The 23,233-nt window shown below is 42.4% G+C and overlaps 1 protein-coding gene and 1 long non-coding RNA gene across 4 annotated transcripts; one reads left to right on the top strand and one right to left on the bottom strand.

The window, feature by feature from the left end:
* Positions 1 to 553: 553 nt before the first annotated feature.
* col1a2 (collagen, type I, alpha 2) lies at positions 554 to 18,093 on the bottom strand. The gene is given in 50 exon segments (NM_001282897.1): positions 554 to 1,008; positions 1,119 to 1,361; positions 1,449 to 1,633; positions 1,762 to 2,008; positions 2,140 to 2,247; positions 2,470 to 2,523; positions 2,700 to 2,807; positions 2,916 to 2,969; positions 3,071 to 3,178; positions 3,275 to 3,328; positions 3,515 to 3,622; positions 3,935 to 4,042; positions 4,212 to 4,373; positions 4,478 to 4,531; positions 5,851 to 5,904; positions 6,139 to 6,246; positions 6,344 to 6,397; positions 6,535 to 6,588; positions 7,339 to 7,392; positions 7,515 to 7,568; positions 7,671 to 7,778; positions 8,075 to 8,173; positions 8,409 to 8,453; positions 8,535 to 8,588; positions 8,708 to 8,761; positions 8,865 to 8,918; positions 9,014 to 9,067; positions 9,179 to 9,277; positions 9,371 to 9,424; positions 10,088 to 10,186; positions 10,277 to 10,330; positions 10,433 to 10,540; positions 10,643 to 10,696; positions 10,811 to 10,909; positions 11,035 to 11,079; positions 11,285 to 11,383; positions 11,710 to 11,763; positions 11,963 to 12,061; positions 12,228 to 12,272; positions 12,414 to 12,467; positions 13,008 to 13,061; positions 13,160 to 13,213; positions 13,344 to 13,397; positions 13,489 to 13,542; positions 13,634 to 13,678; positions 13,892 to 13,948; positions 14,421 to 14,504; positions 14,879 to 14,905; positions 16,236 to 16,240; positions 17,898 to 18,093. Coding segments are annotated over 50 exon segments (4,053 nt in total). The 5' UTR covers positions 17,968 to 18,093; the 3' UTR covers positions 554 to 861.
* Positions 14,913 to 22,782, top strand: LOC102079381 (uncharacterized). Of its 3 annotated transcripts, none has more exons than XR_003215839.1 (3): positions 14,913 to 16,196; positions 20,513 to 20,625; positions 21,732 to 22,782. It is a non-coding gene; the product is annotated as an uncharacterized LOC102079381 (long non-coding RNA). The 3 variants fall into 3 exon arrangements; XR_003215838.1 differs by having other exon boundaries at positions 20,513 to 20,631; XR_267500.4 differs by lacking the exon at positions 14,913 to 16,196 and adding an exon at positions 18,215 to 18,430.
* Positions 22,783 to 23,233: the final 451 nt, after the last annotated feature.

The raw sequence follows: 23,233 nt of genomic DNA, 5'->3' as shown, positions 1-23,233 counted from the left end.
TACAAAATAGGTACAATAGACTTTGTTGTGTCATTTTTTGAGAGAGAGGCCGCCTTAAAAAACCATTCAGAACGAGATGAATTATGTGCTGTCAGAATGAACACTGGGTGTGGGATTGGAAGAGTGAAAAAGCCTGAAGGAAAAAAAAACAAAAAACAAACAAACAAAAATAAAATCTAGAAAAAGAAAACAAAAGAATAAAAACCCAAACAAGACATCAGGTTTAGACTCATTCCACCTGCTTAGAATGGAGGAATATCAGGGGAAGATTGCAAGACTCCTCAAAGGTCAATACAAAATAATACAGTTAAAAAAAAAAAAGTGGTTTGCTCCACAGCTGCATATTAGCACCATAGATCTCTGCTTCAAGTAACCGAGCACCTTCCGATATGGGACAAAGCTTGAAGCATTAGAAGTCATAACATCTCGGTTGTGGACCCAGGTTTTGGTAATAGTATTTTCTTTAGGTACAGGCATGAGGTAGTTTAAACCTTTTTTCATGGAAATTGTGGTTTTAAACCTCCTCTTTGGAAGATATACAAAGACCACAAAGTGATGCATACTTTCAGCGTTTTTATTACACTTCTTTTATTTTTTACAAAAGGATGACATGATGTCCCACAACAAGGTGTATTCCCGCGTCCCTTTGGGTTGCTGTATTTATTTTGCATTGCACCAACGCTCCGATCAGTCCGTTCAGTCCTCTCCGATAGTTGCCCATCGTAAGCAAGTGGATGCGCAGAGAGAAATCAGCATTCAGTATAAAAAAAAAAACGAACACAGATAGAAGGGCAGAGATTTTGTTTTTTTTTTTCGTTCTTCCTCTCTTTTTTTTCCGGTGTTAATTTATCATGAGTCTATTTATTTGAAACAGACTGGGCCAATGTCCAAACCAAACTCCTGATCAGCTCCACCAATGTCCAAAGGTGCAATGTCGAGGATGGGGAGGCGAGATGGTTTATTTGTTCTGTACTCGATCACTGTCTTGCTCCACTCACCAGTGTGTGTCTGCAGGGGTAAATCGGAGAAAAAGAGAGGTTGAGTATCGGAGCAGAGGTTTACCAACACAAGTCACAAAGCTGCGAAGCAGACTGAAATGTAACAGCAATGCTACTCACAGTGCAGCCGTCCTCTAGCACGGAGAAGGTGAAGCGGCTGTTGCCCTCAGCTCTCAGCTCCACATCGTTGGAGCCCTGGAGTACCACGGCCTTCTTCAGGCTGCCGCTCTCACCATCCATGTAGGCAACGCTGTTCTTGCAGTGGTAGGTGATGTTCTGGCTGGCCTGGTTGGACAGCAGGCGCATGAAAGCCAGCTGGGTGGCCATGCTCTGGGGGCTGAGGGTCTCATCGTTGTAGGTGAACTGCAGGAAGGAAAGAACCAGTCAGTGTTTCCTGTAGAGGTTACGCTTGTTTTTATGTCATACGAAGCAAGTTGCATGCTCTCTCACCTCAGTGCCACCGTTGATGGTCTCACCGAACCAGACGTGCTTCTTGTTCTCGGTGCTTCTGTACCAGTTCTTGCGGGCGATGCTCTCAGGGTGGGCGTAGATGCAGGTCTCACGGGTGGTGAAGTCGCAGAAGACCTTGATGGCATCGTTGGTGCAGCCCTGGTTGGGGTCAATCCAGTAGAATCCTTCAGGAAAAGCAGAGAGTCGCATTAACGGGAGTAGGTCAGTTACATGCATGGCCTCTGTAAATGCTTCAGAACCTTAATAACAGTGGCACTTTGCTATTATTTTGAGGAGCTGAAGCTGAGCTTACCACTGCTCCAGTCAGGGTGGCTGAGCTTGATGTCACGGCAGGTGCGGGCAGGGTTCTTCCTGGATCCCTCAGGGGTGAGCAGGTTCTCGATCTGAGTGTTGAGAGACTTGATGGTGGCATCGACCTCATAGTCCTTGGCTCTCAGAGCAGGCTGGTCAGCTCTGTACTCATCATATCCTCCGGAGACATCGTATCCACCACCAGCAGGGCCGGGAGGTCCAGGCAGACCGGGAGGTCCGGGAGGACCCTAACATGGGTAAGACAATGGAGTGATGTGTAAAGAACAGTTCTGTAATAGCACTAAACTGTCCAGTGTGGACAATAAAAGCTGCAGTATTTAAGAATGTGATGAAGCTGTTGATATAAAGGCAAACTTACCACTGGTCCGCTGTATCCATTGGGTCCACGAGCACCAGGAGCACCCATAGTACCATGGGCACCAGGTCTTCCATCCTTACCAACGGGTCCATGGGGTCCAGCAGGTCCCTAAAGACATCAAATCACAAAGTCAAACATCTGTGTTTTTATTAATCTATAAATTAAGGGTGCTCTGTCAAAAATAGCAGGATTGTATGTGGCTGGGAGCTAGGAGCCACATACACTTATTTCTCACTAACGGTGAAACTTTTCAATAGGGCATGCACAGATGATCTTCGATGCATGTAGAAGAAAAAAAAAAAAAAAGCAAGCTGCTGGGATTCTACTCACTCTGGGTCCAGAAGGTCCATGAGCTCCAGCAGCGCCAGTGTCACCGGGAGGTCCCTGTGGTAAAAGAAAACACATCACTCAGTGGATTTAGTGACAGCAAGTCTTTCCTCTCCGTGATTACATTGCCCTGCGAATGCTACTGGACTCTGTATCGATGCATTGTTTATGAGCATAATGGGGCTGAGTACTCATACAGTTCTTGTGCATTATGCTGCTGTGCAGCCACTCACAGAAGGTCCAGGCATTCCCTGGAGACCAGGATGTCCACGCAGACCCTTCATGCCTCTCTCTCCCTTGTCTCCAGCAACTCCCTTCTCACCACGAGGTCCAGCAGGTCCCTACATTGAACAAAGACACAGGCATAAACATGTGCTGTGATCAGGAAACAGTTCTTGTGGTGCATTCCTTTTGTAATTCCATTTGCTTTGCTGGTGTATTATACTTACAGATGCACCTCTAGCTCCAGCAGGGCCAACAGCTCCAGAGGGACCTGATGGGCCCTAGGGACAGGAAAAAAAGTGAAACAAGCAGAAGATTGTAGATAAAAGTACCCTGTAAACAATTTTACTTATATTGGGAATTTAATGATTAGAATATTTACAGCCTCTCCACGGTTTCCAGGTCTGCCGGCAGCTCCAGTGGGTCCAGCAGGTCCAGGGGCACCAGCAAGTCCTGTGGTGCCAGCGGATCCAGGCTCACCACGGTCTCCCTAAGCACGATGGGTCACGGTGGAAGTTGGTTAAAACATAGTATATATGTGTGTTCTGTGCATGATAATGGCTTAAGGTAAACGACAGGGCATTACCTTCAATCCAGCAGCACCAGGACGACCAGGAGGTCCATCGTTACCAGGGCTGCCCTGTGGATTGTAAAGAACAGAGAAGTTTATATAAAAGTTCCTATTTTAACAGGCTTACTATTTTAAAATGTTATGTGATTTTTTTAAAGCAAATATATCACAGAAAATATAGAACAAATAATTATATTATTTTAGCACTCTCTATAAATCATTCATAGATCGGTAGTAGGGGTTACAAGTCTTTACCTCACGTCCAGCCTCTCCCTGGGGTCCGGTCATACCAGGCAGGCCAATGTTGCCAGGGGCTCCACGGGCTCCAGGGGGACCAGCGGGTCCAAGTCTACCAGGCTCTCCCTGGGATATGACACAGAGAAAATCAGTGGGTCAAATATAGTCAAGCAATAACATGGATGTTGTGTACGTTCAGACTTTTGAGGATGAGGGATCTTCCCATTATCAAAAGTGCATGTGGTCTTTCTGAGACATCCTCCAAAATGGAAATTATGGTCTGTCGTCTGGACTAGCACTGTTGTCCATGCATATTTAAAATTTGTTGTCCATGGTTTGAACTGACCAACACTTTCTGAATGATAATACACATTCAGTGGTTCATCAAACAGGTGATTTTTTTTTTTTGTGGCACAATCAGAACTAGTTTCTACTTACCACACCACCAGCACCACCGGGTGCACCACGATCTCCTCTAGAACCAGGCAGACCAACGAATCCTTGAAGTCCAAGAGGACCAGAAGTTCCAGGAGCACCAGGAGAACCCTAAAATACATCATCAGTCACACATTAAAGAGCTGAGGATGCAGTTTTTAAGATCTATATATGCACATCAGAGGTATAAGCATGAGTATATTCATGAGCTATTTGTGGATGCCACTAAAGTGTCTCCAAAGTTTCAGTGCACCACAATTTCAAGAGGGCTATAACTTACAGGGGGGCCAGACTCTCCAGAGGGTCCCTTCTCTCCAGCAAGACCAGGTGGTCCAATTATTCCGGGCTCTCCAGAAGGACCAGAGGGACCAGGATCACCACGAGGACCACGAGGTCCATCCTTACCAGAGGGACCAGCGGGGCCAGGGGGTCCAACAATACCCTGAGAGGGGAAGAGAAGGAATTAGGGGTCATGTCAAGTCAGTTTGTATGTTTGAGGTTATTACTAAAAGGTAATTTATTAGTAAATGCAAAATCCATACTTACAGCAGGACCAGCAGCACCAACTCTGCCAGCAGCACCAGGGAAACCAGTCAGACCCTGACCAGAAACACACACAGTGGTTAAGCAGAGGTCATTCAAAATGTTTGTTGTGTCTATGTTTGTGTGTGCAGATGGGCCGAGAGTTAAGACATGATACGCATAGTTTTAGATCTGCACAAATACAAAATTCAATCAGGAGTTCTTCAAATCAATAAGATTCTTTGATGACATTTTTTGCTGGTTGTCTAGAAACCTTTCTGAACTGAGCAGAAACAAGATGGAAATATTTGTTGCTTGTCTAAAAATCAAAGATGGAAAATCCGTTAATATTTATCACCGCTTTTCCTCAAACACAGCGAGCAGGTTAAAACCCTGGGCATTATTTTGGACAGTTATCTCAGTTTTGATAGTCATGACTGCTTTCTGCCACCTAAATTGATCAAAAGTTCGAAAAATACTTCTCTCAAACTGACTTTGAGGATATGGTCCATGCATTCATATCAAACAGGTTAGACTAATACTAATACTGAAGTCACTTTATTGGTTTCCAGTTTAACATGAAATTACCTTTAAAATCATTCTATGAGTTCATAAAGCTCTTTGGTTTGGTCCTCCAACACATCTTTGACTTGTTTAGTGCCTATAACCCAGTCGTACCTCTCAGGTAATCTTTTAACTGGTCCCAGAATGAGTGCTGAGGTTGCTTTCAGTTAATGTGATGCTCTTTAAAAACAATGTGACCCCTGACCTGAGGTCAGTTACACCTGTGCCTACATTCAAAAGTGGACTAAAAACCTCTTACGGGCTTACACTTACACTGTATGAGTGTGTATGTCTTTGTACAATTTGTTTTATTGTTTTTATTTCCTTAAGTCATTCCAAAGATAAAAGGATTTCTGTGTTTTTATCTTTAATGTCAAGCAGATTGATTTTACATGTAGCGAAATGTGCTGTATAAATAAAATTGCCTTTGGCGTTACCATTAAGATACATCTGAGTGATTTAGAGGAAACACTGGAACATGAACAGATCAAAAGCTGACAAAGTCTGCTAAGTTAAAACAGTGATATCGTGCAGTTACGGGCATAAATTTACACAAATGCACACAATATTGACTCACTAGTACAAACTAGTTCCTATTTGTGCTTATATTAAAACATATAAACATTTTAAAAAGGGCAGTACAAGAAATAACTGATAAGTGTCTTAATCTCATGTTTTAATCTGGCCTTTTTTTAAGTTCCTAACACCTTTGATTGGAACTCCTATTCACTGCATGCTATGGTTGCTTTTAAGCCCACAGAGTTAATGAGTGCATTCATGAGAGTGTCGTGTGTGGCTGGTAAAGCTGTGTATTTGTATGTTTGAATACTCACAGGAGGTCCATTGTCTCCACGAGCACCAGGAGGTCCACCAGGGCCAGCAGGACCCTAGATACCAGAAGAAGAAATCAAACTCTGTGTCATAACAAGACTGCTCACCTCTAATATCTAAACATAAACAGTATTTTGAAATAGCTGTTGATTTTATCCCACGGTGAAGACTCTCATAGACAGCCTGGTATTGCTAAATCAGTGAAATCATGTTAGATCTTTCTCAATTTGTTTAGCTTTGCTGGATGTGTGTTTGTGTGTGTGTATATGTCCAGTGAAAGTGGTACTTACAGCAGGTCCAGACTGTCCAGCAGGTCCAGCGAGGCCAGAGGGGCCAACTTCTCCCTTTGCTCCTGAAGGTCCACGCTCTCCTCTTGCTCCAGCTTGACCATCAGCACCCTGTAGCAAGCGTGGTTGTGGTATGTAAGTATTGGCTCATCTTTATCTATTGAACATGACACGGGGAATGGGGTACTGAATTTCAAAATGGGCTTACAGGGGGGCCAGCGAATCCAGGAGCTCCAGCGGGTCCAACCTCTCCACGCTCACCCTGTGGACAACAAGCAGTGGGGTCAAAAAGACTGTTCAAACTAAAAGATGGAAGCTTGTGTTTTGCCAGGTTCTTCTATGAGATATTTAAATGCAAATGTAAGCTAGTGGAACAAGGAGTGATCAGCAGCTACTCACAGAGGGTCCACGAGGTCCAGCTGGGCCGGCAGGTCCGAAGGAACCACCCTCACCCTGGAGGAGAGAACAGGAAACATTTTATTGGCTTACAATTGTTCCATGCATCCACTGACTATTCACGCTCCATTATGCAGAAAGTCCAGATAGCTAATAGGAATATACTTCAATATGCAATATATTATAAGAATGCTCGAAATAGTCAGCATTTACTTCTTAAAGAATTTTGTTACTGTGCTCTTGGCTCTGTTGGTTGTGTTTATAGAACAATGTACACAAACACTCAGGAAAAATAATTAAAAAAAAAATACTTGAAAATTAATATATTTTGATTTAAATAAATATTTAAATGCCAGTAATAAATATGAATACTTGTTTTCTGCATTATTTTTAGGTTGACCACTGTCATCTTACATTTCATTGCAGATAACTCATTGCTGTTATTTTACATAATAGCCATTAGATGGCGGTGTTGAGGTTCTAGCTGTAGTCAACAGTGTTTCGGCTAATTAAAATTTCTGTTTTAGAGGGGTGGGACGTCCCACATAAAGGTACTGAGCAATAAAATTATGAAAGTGGTGTGAACGTCTACAAATGGCTTTTTATTTAAGGTAACCGGTCCTACAGTGGATCAGCTATGTTCAATACTTTTGCTGGCATTCATTTTTAAATACCATAAAAATTAGTTAAATATCAAAAAACCCCAATCAAACAAAGTTTGTTTGCATTATAGATCAAATCTAAAAACATCACATTTGGTGGTTTCTTTCTATTATTTATTTAATGTTAACTATTATATCAACTTACCTTATCACCGTTGGCTCCAGTGGGTCCTGGAGGTCCAGCAGGTCCGGCCAGACCCTAGATTAAGTGAGGAGAGCACACTGAGATCAGGGTTATGACTGACACACTCAAACTGAGGAAATAAATGTGTAAAGTTTTTACATTAAGCATCCTAACAAAGACAGGAGAGTTTTACTTACACGGGGACCATCTCTGCCAGGATTGCCATCAGGGCCTTTGTGTCCAGGCTCTCCCTTGGGAGAGGGGAAGAGGGTGTAAGACGCACAACAGCAAAGAAACAATACTCCCTCATTTACACCCATTTTATTTGCTGGTGGCAGATTTCTAGAACTTACCTTCTCTCCCTTGGGTCCAGGAGTACCAGCACCTCCACGCTCTCCGGGCATGCCACCAGCTCCCTGATGTCCAGGTGCACCAGCAACTCCAGCAGGACCAGGCTCTCCCTGGAAACAGAGAGGATAAACTTGGGTTCATATTTGAACAACATAAATATTGACGTTTTAAATTTTCCAGCTATATAAAGATTTTATTATCACATAACTCTTTCTTTTTAAAGTTTCTCAGAGCTATCCGTGCATAAACAGTGGGATTTTGATCAGTAAGCAGTGCTGGAAATTGCTGTGAAAGTGCCTTTTAAAGACCATTCCCTGACAGGCCAGAGAACTTCCATGAACTGTCAGGTTTCATGACATGTGTTCAGAAGTTCCATCAATTTCTGTAAGAAATTGAACTGTCTTACCTTGCCACCATCAGGTCCAGGGGCTCCAGCAGGTCCACGGGGTCCAATTGGTCCCTGAGGTCCAGCAGATCCAGCAGCACCAGGGTTACCACGCTCTCCCTGGAGAAACAGACATGTATGTTTTAATTTGTGTTCTCTATATTTGATTCGGAATATGTTTTTATAGTAATAGATTTAAAGGTTTGAAAAGCCTACAACATATTAAAGGGTCTTGATTCATTTGGTGCACATAGACCTGGACGCATATGCATATTTGACAGGCTTTGCTACTGTGTAAAAATCCTGTATTGCTGCATTTGTTTTGGAAAACAATGTCACAGACAGGTGATCTCACCTTGGCACCAGCATTTCCAGCAGCTCCTGGCTCTCCTGGGATACCCTACAGAGGCATTTTTGTTTGGTTAGACATGGACTTCACTTTCAATAATGCTGCTTTCACTACAGTTTTCCAAATACTTACTCTGTCTCCAGGCTTGCCAGCCTCACCAGCAGGTCCAGCGGGTCCAGGCAGACCCTGAAAATATCAAGACTCCACATCAGCTCCAATTGCATCAACAACTTTAGCAATCAGCTGAAATGGCTGTAAAATCATGCACCATTTTTCTATAATTAGAGAAAATTATGGATCCAAACCTGGAAGCCAGGAGAACCAGAAGGTCCCTGCTCTCCCTTCTCACCAGGTCCTCCCTGTAGAGAGAAAGAGAGACAAGTTATCAGAGTTGAAGACAAAGACGATGCAGTGGCTGTTATTCATCAATAATACTCATGCGCTGCACATAAGATCACTCACAGCAACTCCAGTAGCACCAGTGGCTCCATTGTTGCCATCAGGTCCAGGGGGTCCCTAGACACAAGGATAAAGAGAGTGATGCCTTTTAACTACTGAAGCCAATACCAAATGAAATTCAAGTTTTATATATTATAACATTTGTGACTTACTCTCAGTCCAGTGGGGCCAGTGGCTCCCCTCTCTCCAGGCTTGCCAGGCTCACCCTAAAACAAAAAGCAGTTAGTTAGTAAGTTAATAAGTACAGATTTAGGTTAACTTGAAAAACAAAGAAGGATATAGTTTCAGGTTTAATTCTTGAAAAAAAAAAGGCTTACAGAAGGTCCTTTGGGTCCAGGGAAACCAATGTTTCCGGACAGGCCTCTAGGTCCACTTGGGCCTGGAGGTCCACTGCGGCCATCTTGTCCAGAAGGACCCTGGAGCGACAAACAAAGATTGCAGCAGGAAATTATATTTAGTGTAAAAAATCAGTAGGAACAATAGATGAAATAAAATTGCGGTTTACTTACAGCAGGTCCCTCCTTTCCTGGGGGTCCAGAGCTTCCAGGGCTTCCTGGGAGACCCTGTGGAAAATAATAGCTGCCATGAATTTTCCATTAAAGTTTTCTTATGGCAATTTGCATTGAAAGTTAAGACTAAATATTATACAGATAACCTCAGCAACTCTTTATGTACTGGTACAGCTGACCAAAGCCTCACTTCACTTGCATCATGTCAAAGATGTAAACAATGAATGTCAGATGGGCACATTTGTGAGAGTGTGCAATAATATGAATTATGTAGCTATAAATACCCCCACCCGATCCAAATGTAAGACAGTAAAGTCTGTATCTATTGATACCATGATTATTCTAAGCTAACCTGCAACTTGATTAGGCAGGCAGGCGTGATACTCTGAGTCTACACATTATGAGGTTTATATAATCTTGTAAGGTGAAACCCTGTGTTCTTTTTTTTCTTTTAATCATGGAAGTTTGTAACTACATTCTCAGTGAATATCCAGGGTTTTCATGTAAATGTAACACTTAATATTTTCTTTCCAAAATTAAGACTTGAAATGAAGACTTTCATTTTAGAAATTCAGAGTTTTTCCCATCTCCATATTAGCTCCATATTTTTTTAAAACTACAACTGCCAAATATGCACTTGCACTTTGAGGTGTCTCTGTAACTTACTGAAACTGCGAATTATAACCATTCAAGAACAGGATTTAGTAAAAAGCTCACCCTGAGACCAGCTGCGCCAGGCTCACCAGCACGGCCAGCATCTCCAGGGGGTCCACGAGGTCCAGCAGCACCAGTAGCACCACGGGCACCAGGCATACCCTATGAAAAGGGCAGATGAGACAAATTATGACACTAAATCTTGCCTGTATTTCAAGCAAAAGAGGTTTTTTTTTATCATTGAATACTTACAACAGGGCCAGTTCTTCCCTCAGCACCAGGCATGCCACGGCTGCCAGGAGCACCCTAAAGGAGACAAATGAGAATTAATGGCTGTTCCCAGTAAAATGTCTCCGCCTGTAGTACATTTATGGCTCAAACTATTAAAGATGGCGGGCTGGGACTCACTCTAGCTCCACGGGCACCAGCAAGCCCAGTAGCACCGATCTCACCAGTGGGTCCTCTCTTGCCCTCCTCACCCTGAGGTCCAGGGGGTCCCTGAGGTCCAGAGTGACCCTGAGGGAAACAACATAGCAAAACGGTCATTAAATGTGCAACAGAGAGGTTTTCAAATTTATTTGGGTCAAATTCTAAATGACGATAAGGACATAAACTTACAGGTTCTCCTTTGGGACCAGAATCTCCCTTCACACCCTGAATACCAGGATCTCCCTAATATAGACACACATAAACAGACACAGTTAATCAAAATAGCAATCATCTGTGAACAATTAGTTAAGGACAGAGAATGTTTCCAGGTGGCTATTTTGTTTCTTGTGTACTCACAGCCAGGCCTCTAGGTCCAGCAGCACCCTGAGGTCCCTGTGGTCCGGGTCCTCCTCTTGGTCCAGGGAAGCCAGGAGCTCCGGCAACACCAGGGGTGCCCTAAACAACAGGTATGGTCAACAGGTCAGCATAGCATCCAATTATATCAAACCATATCAAAATAAAGATAGCTTGGTGTGACCCTGGAAATTTGTATGCACTTTTGGTTCAAGTCAGATACTTACAGCAGCTCCCTTAGCTCCATTCAGGCCATTAGCACCAGGGTTACCCTGGAGAGAAAGAACAAGAAAACAAAGTCAAGTCATTTTATTTAAAGAAAACACATTTTCAACTGATCATGTTAACATGACACCAATCTTCCCTAAAATCAAGACTAAATTATAGGACTCAGAGTCAACTAAAAGACTAATAACAGAAACAGTGGTTACACGTGGCCGGAGAGTGGCCTTGATGGAAACAACCTTGTATACTTACAGAGGGACCAACGGGGCCAACAGCACCATTGGGTCCGGGCTCGCCTCTAGATCCCTGAGGTCCAGATGGGCCAGTAGCTCCCACGGGTCCGGTCTCTCCCTGTCAGGAGCACAAATACATCCACAATCAAACAGTGTGCCGATATTACCTAGTGGTTGTTGGTTTTATAGTTAAAGCAGCTTAAGCAGCATTAAGTATTTGTTTTGGTTTGCAGTACTAACAGTCAAAATGAGTGTTTAAATGAAAAACATTAATAGTTCAGGGCTTATTGTTGATTCCCCTGGGGGATACTATATAAGAATATGTGATTGGGCAGGAGCTTGCAGGCACTGGTTGTACTTGTCCTGTACAGCAATAAAAACTGCCTTTTTTCACCCTAATCGTGAACCTCTCTGAGAGGCAACAGGAAGTGGCATCACACTAACCTTGGGGCCGGGGCCACCGGGAAATCCTGGGGGTCCAGCAGCACCAAGAGGTCCCTGAATAAAGGAAAAGCAGGAACACATAATAAAGTCCAAAGTTTAAGAATGAACCTTTTCTGACTTGGCAGGATGGCACATTACAGTATTCATCGTGATTTATATATGAAGACAGCCTGAAGTCCAATCAGGAAAAAGCATCTCAGTGGTATCTTCTCACTCTAACACTGATAAAGGGGTTGTAAGTGTGTGTACTCACAGCAGGGCCAGTAGGTCCAGCATTGCCATCAGCACCACGAGCACCAGCAGGGCCAGCAGGGCCGGGGCGGCCTCTCTCACCAGGAAGACCACGAGCTCCCTGAAGGCAAGACAGTTACCTACAATTATCACCTGTACAGGTTTTTATACCACAACATCATTATCATCCCATGAACATGATGCTGACTGATGCAAACAGTCACAAACATCCAAGTCAGATGCTTTTACTAAAATTTTTGTGCATGAATAGTGAATCTCAAACTTACAGCCAGTCCAGGGCTTCCAGCAGCTCCATGAGCACCAGGCTCGCCCTATGGGAGGGAAAATGGTACAATGAGGAATGTGGATGTCTAAACATTTTCAAATTTATCACTAATAATTAACTGGGAACTATTAAGAATTACAGTTTTTATTTTTTGATACATTCATAGAGCAGCTAGTTGTTGCCTTACCTTGGGGCCAGCAGCACCGGGCTCTCCCTTGCGTCCATCCAGGCCAGTGTAACCCTGAAACACAGGAGCACAGTGACGATATGAGAAATGTGATATAAATATAAATAAATATAATCATTTAGGTCAACATGTGAGAAGGAAAACAGATTCAAATTGTAATGCACTGCTCCAGAGATAAAACAGAACAAGGAAAAGAGCCCAACAGGGGTTATGTTATAGGAGACATTAAAAAACATCTGAAAAAAGCTATTTATAAAATCAAACATGGGTTATAGAAAGCTTTGCATCTGTCTCCATCCATCATAGGAAGGAAATGTTCAATACCTAACACCTTTCCGTGAAGCATTTTTGCAATCCAGTTATGTTAACAGGCTAAAAACTTCAACGCATCCATTAGGAATTCAGGAGGTTAGGTCCATAATCACTCCCTGTGGAGCTAATTACGATGCTCTATAAAACTTAAGTCCAATTTCTAAGGAGCACAGGTGTGTCTCCACCTCCACCTTCTTCTTTTTAGCACTTTGTTTGAGCTCTCAGGTGTCCACAAAGGATCGGGTAAAGTTAAAGCAGAGGGGAAAAAAAATCAGCACTCACTCTGTGTCCCTTCATTCCTGGAAGTCCAGGGGTTCCAGGGAATCCACGAGCACCCTGCAAATCAGACACAAAGAAGATATTAAGTACTTCACATCTGCAAATCCATCTCTTGCTTATATCTATTTGTGGTTATCGTGGTGCAAATCTCTTACCTGAGGGCCGGGGGCACCTCTGTCTCCGGGCTTGCCAGGTCTGCCATTGTTACCCTGTGAATCAATGAAATAGACTTTAGGCCACAACAAAAAACTCCCGCAGCCACTCGCAAAATATTCCCAAAAAAGTGGCAACAAAAATGATTTTGCATTTTGAACAGTAGTTACACTAATGTGTACGTACATCTTCTCCAGCTTTGCCAGGAGGTCCAGGAGGGCCACGAGGACCAACAGCGCCCTGGGAAAGAAAACCAGAGGATTAAGATCTCCAGGATGAACTTTTAAGTTGACACTGAAAGAAGTGTAAATGTTTAGGAGGGTGATCTTACGGCCTGTCCGGGCTCTCCAGGCTCACCAGCGTGTCCTGTGTGTCCCTGAGGTCCCTGTTGAATGAGAGGAGATGCAGCATTTAGTCATAAATATCTTGAAAAAGACAGTTATATAAGTTTAATTTTCACACATATTTATACTTACAGAGGCTCCAGGAGGTCCGGGAGGGCCTCTTGGTCCCATCAAACCCTGAAAAGAAGAAAAAAAGTAAACAATCAATCGTCAGCTCTCAGTTAGAGTCATTAAAACATTTTGTGGTGACTGAAATCAAAATTTAAACACGTGAAATACATGAAACTTTCCATGCACTGTAGTCATTCCAAATTATATATGTAAAAATATTAGTTTTTGTGACATATGGGCTAGTGTTGTTGTGCGGCAATGAAGAGAGGGAGCCCTCACCATGGGTCCAGGGCCGGGATCAGGGGCTTTTACACCATCGTACTGAGCAGCAAAGTTCTGTCGAACAGAAGAAAGCACAGATTAATACTTATGTATGCATAATAAACACTTTTCTATAGCAAAAGGGCATTAAAGTAATTCAGATTTCCAACATTGTAGTTCCTGTATTTCAAACTTGAAGAGTTTCTTAAAACACTAAAGTTACCACCGAGCAGCTTTATGGATTAAACACAGACAAAATGAGCAAAATGAGTGGTAACCAGGCATGTGGTATCTCTTTTTTTAAAAGGCCTTGAGGCAAAACGGGTAAACAACAAAAAGGTCAAAGGTTACAGGGTTAATTAATGAGACAGAGAGGGGCAACCAGAGGTCAAAAAAATAAAATAAGCTATACGCTTTTTACGGTGGGTTTCATATTTGTTTCATGCAAACGGCTTGTCATTGTTTTCCTCAAAGATGCTTTATCAGCATTATTTAGAGCACATTTCCAGTAAACACCATCTATGCAGGCTGTTTATTCTCTACTTACTCCTCCAAGTCCAGGGGGACCAGGGGGGCCAGCGGGGCCAGGAGGTCCGGGTAAACCATCTTTTCCATTTGGGCCGGGAGGACCCTGTAAAATAGAGATGACATGAGTTGGTAAACACTGTTATTATTGAACGATGAGCTGCTGAGATTTAAGGAGGCGACGCTTGTCTGTTTTTATCTCGCAAGCTCTTATTTTGAAAAAATAAAGGTGCATTAAATTGTAAAAATAAATCAGTGGAAAAGTCTGCCACACTGTCGTATCAAAGATGTCAGAGGCATTCTCATATGTTACAATTAAGAAAAAATAGTGCCATCGGAGATGTAAACAAAGGGGTGTGGCCTGCCAAGGTTAACAGGTCAGGTGACGTGGACAAAATGCTTCTTGAGTGTTAATGATCAAATATTTCAGTGGCATGTTAGCATGTTTATGACAGACAGAGGAGTTTTGCATCTGCTTACCCTGTCACCTCGAGGTCCTTTTGGGCCCTGCGGGACAAAAATCATTCAGTCAGACCAAAAACACCTCTGAGATGACCTCAGTTTGTTACTTCAGCAGCATTTCAGCTCACACCTATCCCGACACTAAAAAAGACCACTACTTCCGATCTGAAAACCACATGCATGCAACCTGGACTTAAACTGTAAATCAAGACAATCTGGGATTTCTTGCATCCTCAGAGGATAAGCAAGTCAAGACAAAATAAGGGGAAAAAAAGAAAATAGAAAAACTGAGTGATCAGACCAGTCGTCATGAGGGTGGCGTTTGACCTTTCCTAATATAAGCTATGCTTCATGCATCTTAGACACAATCCAAACATGCTAGAGGTCCAACATTATGCATTATTGCCTTGATTAAGATATATAGAAGATATTTCCAGTCTTTTCAGGGTTCCACGCAACAATTTAATGAGCTGGCAATCCCATTCATTCAGATTATCGCCTTCTGTTCTTGTGTGTGACTGTAATGAGGACTGGCCATTGTTCTAAACTAATGCAGACGTGCTGTCGCAGCGACATGTGAATCATACTCGTGCAGATAAACTAATGTGAGAACCCAGGAGGACAATGTGCATGTGGTCAACATGTGCACATCAGAGATGCTGAGAGGCAACAAGATGACACATCCAAAACCAGACTGGACAATCACAATCATGTTAGTCTATGGAACAGCTATCATGTTACCACAACCACACCATGCACAGTGTGCCTGGACATGGTGAAGCTGTAAACACTAAATGTAGTGGGTGCTTAGTTTCAGGCAATCTCAGCTATGAGCAGAAGAATTTAAACAAATGTGATCAAGATACTGTTTTTTCATCAGGGCTGTCTCAGCTGTATTTAAAAAATTTAAATGTCTGTCTATAAAGACGAGAGGCTTGATTAACTGGTCTGAGACCAGGTTGTGATTCCAAATTCAATCTTAAATCAGGAGCAGAGGGAGACTCCAAACGGAGCCAAAGCCAGCTGTTATAGGGGCAAACCTCCCTCTCTGGCTCCTCACTGCTGTCCTCAGAAAAGGTCCTTTGTACCAGGCCCCATGGGTGCCTCAGCCCTGTGGTTTTAGCTTTCATTGACACAAACTTAAGCCAATAGGACCCTCACCTATTCATGGACAGGAAGGGAGAAAACTGCAAGAAATAACTCAGCTCAGGGTCTGAAATTCCTAACGGCACTCGTCTGCCATAGTTGAGACTGCTCGAATGGTCAAAAGACAACCAAGACCTTCATTCACGGGCTGTTTCAGAGATTGTGGAAGAAAAACGGGAAAAACTTTAAGGTAAATTTTTTTTTTATGGTAGCATGCACGTGTACTAACCGCAACTGTGGCATTGTAGAGATGAGGATGAGGAGGGAGAGGCAGAAGAGGGGGGCAGGGAGAGAAAAAAGGGAATACTCCGTTAGAACATAATAATCATTTTAGGACAAAACCTGAAAAAGAAACAAAGCAGTTCATCTTCTACTTAATGCTTCATGGTTGAATCTGCCTAAGATCTTCATATTAAAATGCTGAGTGTGTTATTTCAGGTTTAAAAAATTCTGGAGACTGCGTTCAAGTCAGTACATTCAAAACTAGAAAAAGTGACTTTTCAAACTGTGTTTTTCTTCTTCTTTCACTGTGTCACACAGTCGGGGGCTTTTTACACTACGCTTATCGTGTGTGTCTGTAAATGCTGAGCAGGCCTAAAATAAGCATCCTTCCTGCATGTTTTACTCGCTGCATAACATGTCTCAGCCTCTCTTAAAAGTGTAGCTGAGGGCCATGCCTGCACAGTTTGTGAATCGCACCAAACTTCGTCAAACTGTCGGTAATGAATGTGAATGTCATTGTTGGAGCATTCCACATGTTCACGCTCCAGCTGCGAGCAGGCCTGGACAGGTCGCTTATGCCCTAGGGAAAGGAATAGTTGGCCTGCTACAACAAAGAACACAAGACCTACATGACTTGTGATAAGAATGTATTAATTACTCCTGTCTTACTGCTTTTGCTGCAAAAATATTATAACGTGTGATTTTTCTCTGTTTTTTTTAAAAAGGGCTGTTTAAAAACTGGTGACTTCAGTCTTTAATGGAGGCTTATGTTTTGCGTCTCTGTTCTGCACTGTGTTGCAGCTGCTCTCCACGACTCTGGACCAGCTGGTCACCGTTAGAGGTTGGCACAGCTGGGACCTCCCCGTGAACTCTAACACGTTATGTCCTATCTGGACCACGAGGTGGCGCACTTGGCAGTTGAAAAGGGATGTGAGACCATTTATTTGCCCATTTCGTGTAATATAATAATGCCAAATTTGCCATGATGTGTTACCTGTAAACGCATCTTTTAGTCTATAAAATCGCTGTATGTTCTAATGTATCCTGAACTACACAGCCATTAACTGCGTGGCTGCTCAAAAAGTACTTTAAGAATCTAAAGAAACTTTTTGAGTTTCTCTTAATTATAAGAGAAAACGTGTTATCGTTTAGTGTCATTTCTGCTTTAGTTTTATAAATGGGGGTTGGAGATAACGCAGATGGTGGCGAGTAGATGTTTGCACCCATGACCACCAGGGGGAGACATTAGAGTTTCCTATAATAAAGCTCATTCCCTGGACGTCTGGATGGAACAATGTGTACAACGCCCCACCAAAAGTTTTTCATCCTATTCCTGAAAGAAAATCTACATTTTGACTCATTTCATTAACTTCACATGCATTACAACTAAAAAACCCTCTAGACTGACTACTTAAACGTCTCTTTGAAAGGAACAAAACTTTTCTCTCTCTCTCTTTTTCCCTTTACGGAAACTAATCAAATCAAGATAACTGGGTCCTTGGAAAAAGTGAAGAATCCTCTGCATGAGCTCAATCCGTTGAGTTTTATTCAGCAGGGCTTAAAGCTGTCTTCGGCTTGACCTCGATGTAAGTCCCAAACAAAAGCCAAGATCCTCAAGAAAAAAAAATATCCATCACAGAAGAAAAAAAGAGCAGATATTCAAACTTACATTGACATGATGCTAGGTATGAAGTTACTGCAAGCAGCAACAGAATCCGGGTATCCACAAAGCTGAGCATGTCTAAGCAGACATGCAGACTCCTTGTGCTGCTGAGCCCCTGTTTTTAAACCACCTTCAGGCAGACATACAGTTGTGGTGACACGAGTAACTCCAAACTTAGCAGAAACCTGCTGCCGTGATGCTAGAATAATAAAGTCCCATCAGGCTTATTTATACGACAGGAGGGTCCCTGGTCTGCGTGTCAAAAGTCAGCCCACCGGCCAATGAGAGAAGAGAAACCCAATCTAACTTCCATCCCTCCGCAGCTCAGACTTAGTCATGTGGTGCTGCATCTCCCTGCCTCCTCTCCACCAGAACCCGTTTGGCAACGCTTTGGCGATGATGACGAGTGCAACGTTTTAATTAGATCCATTCTTTTTGAGGACGTGGACAGCGTCGAGGTTTAAAAGGGAGATGAAGGCCTAGTTTTTTCCTCTTTTTTTACGGGCTGCAGGGAATCCGTGCTGTCTCTGCGCTAAGAGGTGCGGGCGCAGGAGATTCAACTTGAGATTTTCGTGCGTAAATTATGGGCACATTTCAGGGGCGCGTTGGCGGGCATCATTTGGCACCAACTAGATCAGAGTCCTTCGTTTCTGCGCTGCATTCTACAGAAACAAATTTAACTTACAGAGAGAGGGTTTCTTGTTATCTTTTCATGTTGGAGTTTAATTGGAACGGACTTTTATTTGCCTCTTTATACTCACCGATTTATCGAGAAATAGTTGTATGATACCTTCATTTTACATTGTTTTCACTTTTCCTTTTTTTTCTTGTGTTGTTTCCATCTACCAAGCTGTCACACTGCCCAAAAAAGAAAAAGTTTGCGTCATGATTCATTTTTCACACCCACCAAGCATTTCAACTTTCAAATTTCCATTGCTTTTCAAAGTAAAACTGTCAAAAAAAATCTCTTTACTTCTCAGAGTTTTGTGGCTCATAATAAACCAAAAGCACTCAAGCATTCACTCAACGAAAGCCTGTCAGTGGCAGGCTTCACATATAATGCAAACACACTATTCTGCAGCTTCAGGCTGACAAAAGACAGGTGTGAGGAGGAGGAGAACTCTAGTTTCACCCCCTCTTTCCCTTTCTCCCTCTCTGAGCAGCTCTTACCTGCCCACATGACCAGACATGTCATCTACTCTACTGCCACTCCAGCAACACTCAGCGTGGCCCTCACACTGCCTCATGCCACACATTCGCTGTCCATTTGATTAAGCAAAGTGCACAACACTTTATCTTATGGCCAAAAGCAATCATGAAATCCAGGTTTAAACATTAGAAGTTCACAATTCACAGACCAGTGGGGGGAGGGGAGAATGTTTTATCTTTGTTGTGTTAGACATGATTAGATATGAGCTTTATGATAGACTTTTATACCTGTACTCTACTCCACTCTCTCTGTCTGTGCATTAAAATGCTTGTTTGGTCATTCAGTGCGAGCACTACAATGCAAAGAAGGCACCAGGTTACATCCTGGTACAGTTCTGTTAGAGTGCAGTCCTCTAGCCTCTTCCTTTCCTCTTCTCCGACGTGTTATCCGTATTCCCCTTGTGCAGCAGATTTGTGTGGGTTTTTTTTAAAGTAACTGTTGGACACTCCCGACAACCTCACCTTAACTCTTTATTTATTTAATGTACACTGGAGAGATAGAAAGACAGCAAAGAAGAAGGAGAGGTGGGGCAGTAGAGAGACAGAGGGAGAAAAAGAGATCAAATATGTTTTAAAGATGGCAGGGCTCCCACTCACTGCAGAGTTACGTTCTCATGTTTGCTGAGGATCCCAAGTAGCTGGAGAGGAGCAGACAGTCTGCGTAGGAAATCAAAGATGGCTCCCAAGCTCCACATCATCAGCCTTTTTTCTCTCTGTACAGCCATGCTCCAAGAGAAACAGCTGATCATATTTGCAGGCCACTCCTGCAAATATATGCATTTTATTTGCTTTCAAAATATGAATCATTTTTTTGGAAACATTTATTTGAAGATTATAAAAATGAAAGAAAAAGAAAATCTCTGTGAGGGTCACGGGCAGGGCAGCATGTAAATTATGCAGTGGTAACTAGCTGAGAGAACACTTTTCAAGTGAAATAAAGCTTATTAGAGCTGGGATCAAATCATGGCTCATAGTAGCGTCAGTGTAGCCGTTCTTCATGTTAACACTAACTATCTGCAATTCTTTATACTGGCATCTGTAGGAGGACACCTGCAGTTGAAGAAGTTCATCATTTCTAGAAAGGACCTATTTATGGTGTGCTAACCTTAACCTGAACAGTGACACGAGTCTTCACTCAGATATATTTGTTTTTTCCCGGGAAACTGAGAAATCTGTTTAGTTATTCACATCATTGCAGTCTCCCTGTTTAACCTTTAGTCAAAGTCAAAAGTGTGAAAAGTGAGAACGTGACAAAGTTTATTCCTTTATTCATGAAAAAAATGCCTTTGTGGCAAAATTTGAGCGTGAATTGAACTCAAGCCCAATTTGATTTATTCCTCTTGGAGATGTGTAAAAAAAGAAAAAAATCTTCAGCCATTTTGAATCTTCTGCTCCTCTTCTGTCTCCCACAGTGCTGCCAGCCGGGCCTGCAGACAGACTCCTCCAGCTGTGCCTCACACTGATTGGCTGTTTCAGCAGTTTCCTCACTGCGCTTGGTCATTGTGTGTCATATTTCACTCCTGATGTAAGTGTAAGTACATTTTGTCGTGTCAGGGTTGGCTGTCTACCTGTCAGCCAGCGGATAAGGAAAACTGCACAAGATCAATGAGATTAGCACAAAGATTTGCTATCTCGTGCATCAAGATTGAACTATTGCATTCCTGATTGCAGAATACCAGATTATAGAGACCACCTGATAACACTTGGAGACAAAAAATGAAAGATATTCATGTACACCTTAGAAAAGTTTTGAGCAGGATGGTTGTTATATAAAAATACCCCACACTAAATCTGAGAGTAATTTCAGCATTAGTCTACAAAACAGAAACACCATGACAATAGATCAGAGTCAAAGGACGGGATTTTTATTAAATTTGGCAACAACAAGACTTTACAGGAGCGATGTGTAGCACCACAGAAATAAAATATTAACACAGGAACCTGTGCAGAAACTCATGCTAATGCTTGACTGCTGCGAAAGGACGTTTCTTATACAATTACAATGAAATCTAGCGATTGTGCACGCCACAACACATGATTCATGGGGGCATGATCAAACAGGGACCTTCCAGATCTAAAGAGAAATCTAAAACTTTTGTGGGTGGCTCAGAGGAGAGGTCTAGCATTATCAGAAGGTTGTTGGTTTGCTCCAGTCTGTGTGTCAAAGTACTCAAGATACTGAATCCCAAGCTGCTCTCTGATGGACGGAGAGAAGGCGAGGTGTGAATGTTAGGTAAAAAGCACTTAGGTAGAACAAAACCAAGAATATGGCTAATGCTATTAAAGACTATTACTAGCAAACCAGCACCAGCGTTAAACTGGCTAACAGCAAACAAAGCTTCATAATATATTTATTATATTTTATAAATGAATGAAGAAAACACTTGAAATGTTTACCATTTGTTCCAGAAGAGAGTTTTATATAAACAAAAGCATTTTTAAAAAAGGAAGAAATCTTTTACCCACATTGCAAAGCTATGACTTCACAACAACATCACTGGTCAGCTGAGATGTTGATCCTGGACTAACATTATCAAGATAATGCAGTAAGAACACCAACACGGGGCTATGAGATCGTGTCACACGCAGTCAGTTCGAATTCTCAGCTAACTGCATGTGTTTGGACTGCAGGAAGAACCCGGAGCAAAGTCCACGCAGAGATGCGCCGTCCAGGATTCAAACGTGGGACCGACTTGCTGTGAGGAGACAGGGGTAACCACTGCACTACCATGCCACCCTATTCTGTGAAATGAAAAGACTGTCATTGGCATGTTGCCCACACACTCAGACACCAGCAGGAACCTGTGGAGGAAGTTTAGCAATGGCGCAGAGAAAAAGAGAGAGTCGGTAATTAAAGAGGAGCGGCAGACACACATGCAGAAATGCACACACACACACACACACGCACACACACACACACACACACTTCTTTAACTCACTGAAGCAGAGGGAGACACGACCGAGTCATCCCTGTGAGGAAAGATGCAAATAACGTTTCAGATTAAGGGAAACAGAGAGTGATGGTAAACACTGTCCTCTGTGATAGAAATACACAGCGATATCAGCACTAATTAAGCAGGACATTGCGTACACACACACACACACATGCAAACATGCACACACACACATGCACACCAGGAGACATGCAGGGGCGGCTGAGGTTTTTAAATTACAGCGTATATTCCAGGCACTTCTTTTTCGTTTTCTGCACACAAGAGCACTGAAGGAAAAACTTAACTGAACTTGAACTAAAAGCTCTAGGTCAACAGAGGATTTTGATTTTTAATAGGATGATATAATTGTAATAAGTAAAGCATTAGCTTCCTTATATCCTGACACCTCCGATCATCCACTGCTAAATTTCTTCTTCACTAGGCTGTTTTTGTAAGTTTTACTATGAGAAGAGTGAAAGAGGGTCAGTCCAAATATGATTTAACACCAGCAGCGGTTCAGTGAATTAATATTGTGTATATTTTCTGTCTCTGTAAGGATCTTTTGGACAATGCCAAGTTAGATGTTTCCACCAGTTTCCAGTGGAGCTGTTAGTGATGCTTGCAGATAATAAAGGTGAAGTAAACTCATGAAACAGAAGGACAAAAAACACCAAATCAAACCAAACCAAAAAACACTGAAGGTTTATGATATTTCCTATTGCATTAAACTGAGTAAATACTGAAAATGCTTTTTTTCATGTTTTTGATAGTGTGTGTCATTATGTCTGTAAATGGAATAAAGTTTACAGACAGAATAAAGATGAAAAGCTTTTAAGCTATAAAGCTTAACAAGTTTGAATGAATTCTGAAAAATACTTTGCGGGGGTATCATTTAATAATAGCCAATAATTACTGGTCAGAAACAGTCAAACAGCCTCACAGCGTAGAAGATATTATTCTTGCAAGTGTGGTGTGCGTTGCCAAAGTATAGAAAGCACCGAAAGATTTAAAATATCATGTCACATTTGACCTCTGACCTCTCCTCCAAGGTCAACAGATTGATCTGAAAGTCAAAGTAATAATGATGCTATGTTTAAAACTTTATTTCCTATGCCTGTTGTTTGTATTGACAACACATGGGGTGTGATATATGGAGACTCAGAATATCACCTCTTCTTTTAAGGTCAAATAAGATAGAGC

Source organism: Oreochromis niloticus, linkage group LG22 (assembly GCF_001858045.2).
Source record: "Oreochromis niloticus isolate F11D_XX linkage group LG22, O_niloticus_UMD_NMBU, whole genome shotgun sequence".
NCBI lineage: Eukaryota > Metazoa > Chordata > Actinopteri > Cichliformes > Cichlidae > Oreochromis > Oreochromis niloticus.
Note: the sequence above shows the minus strand (reverse complement) of the source record. Positions and strands in the feature narration are given on the sequence as shown.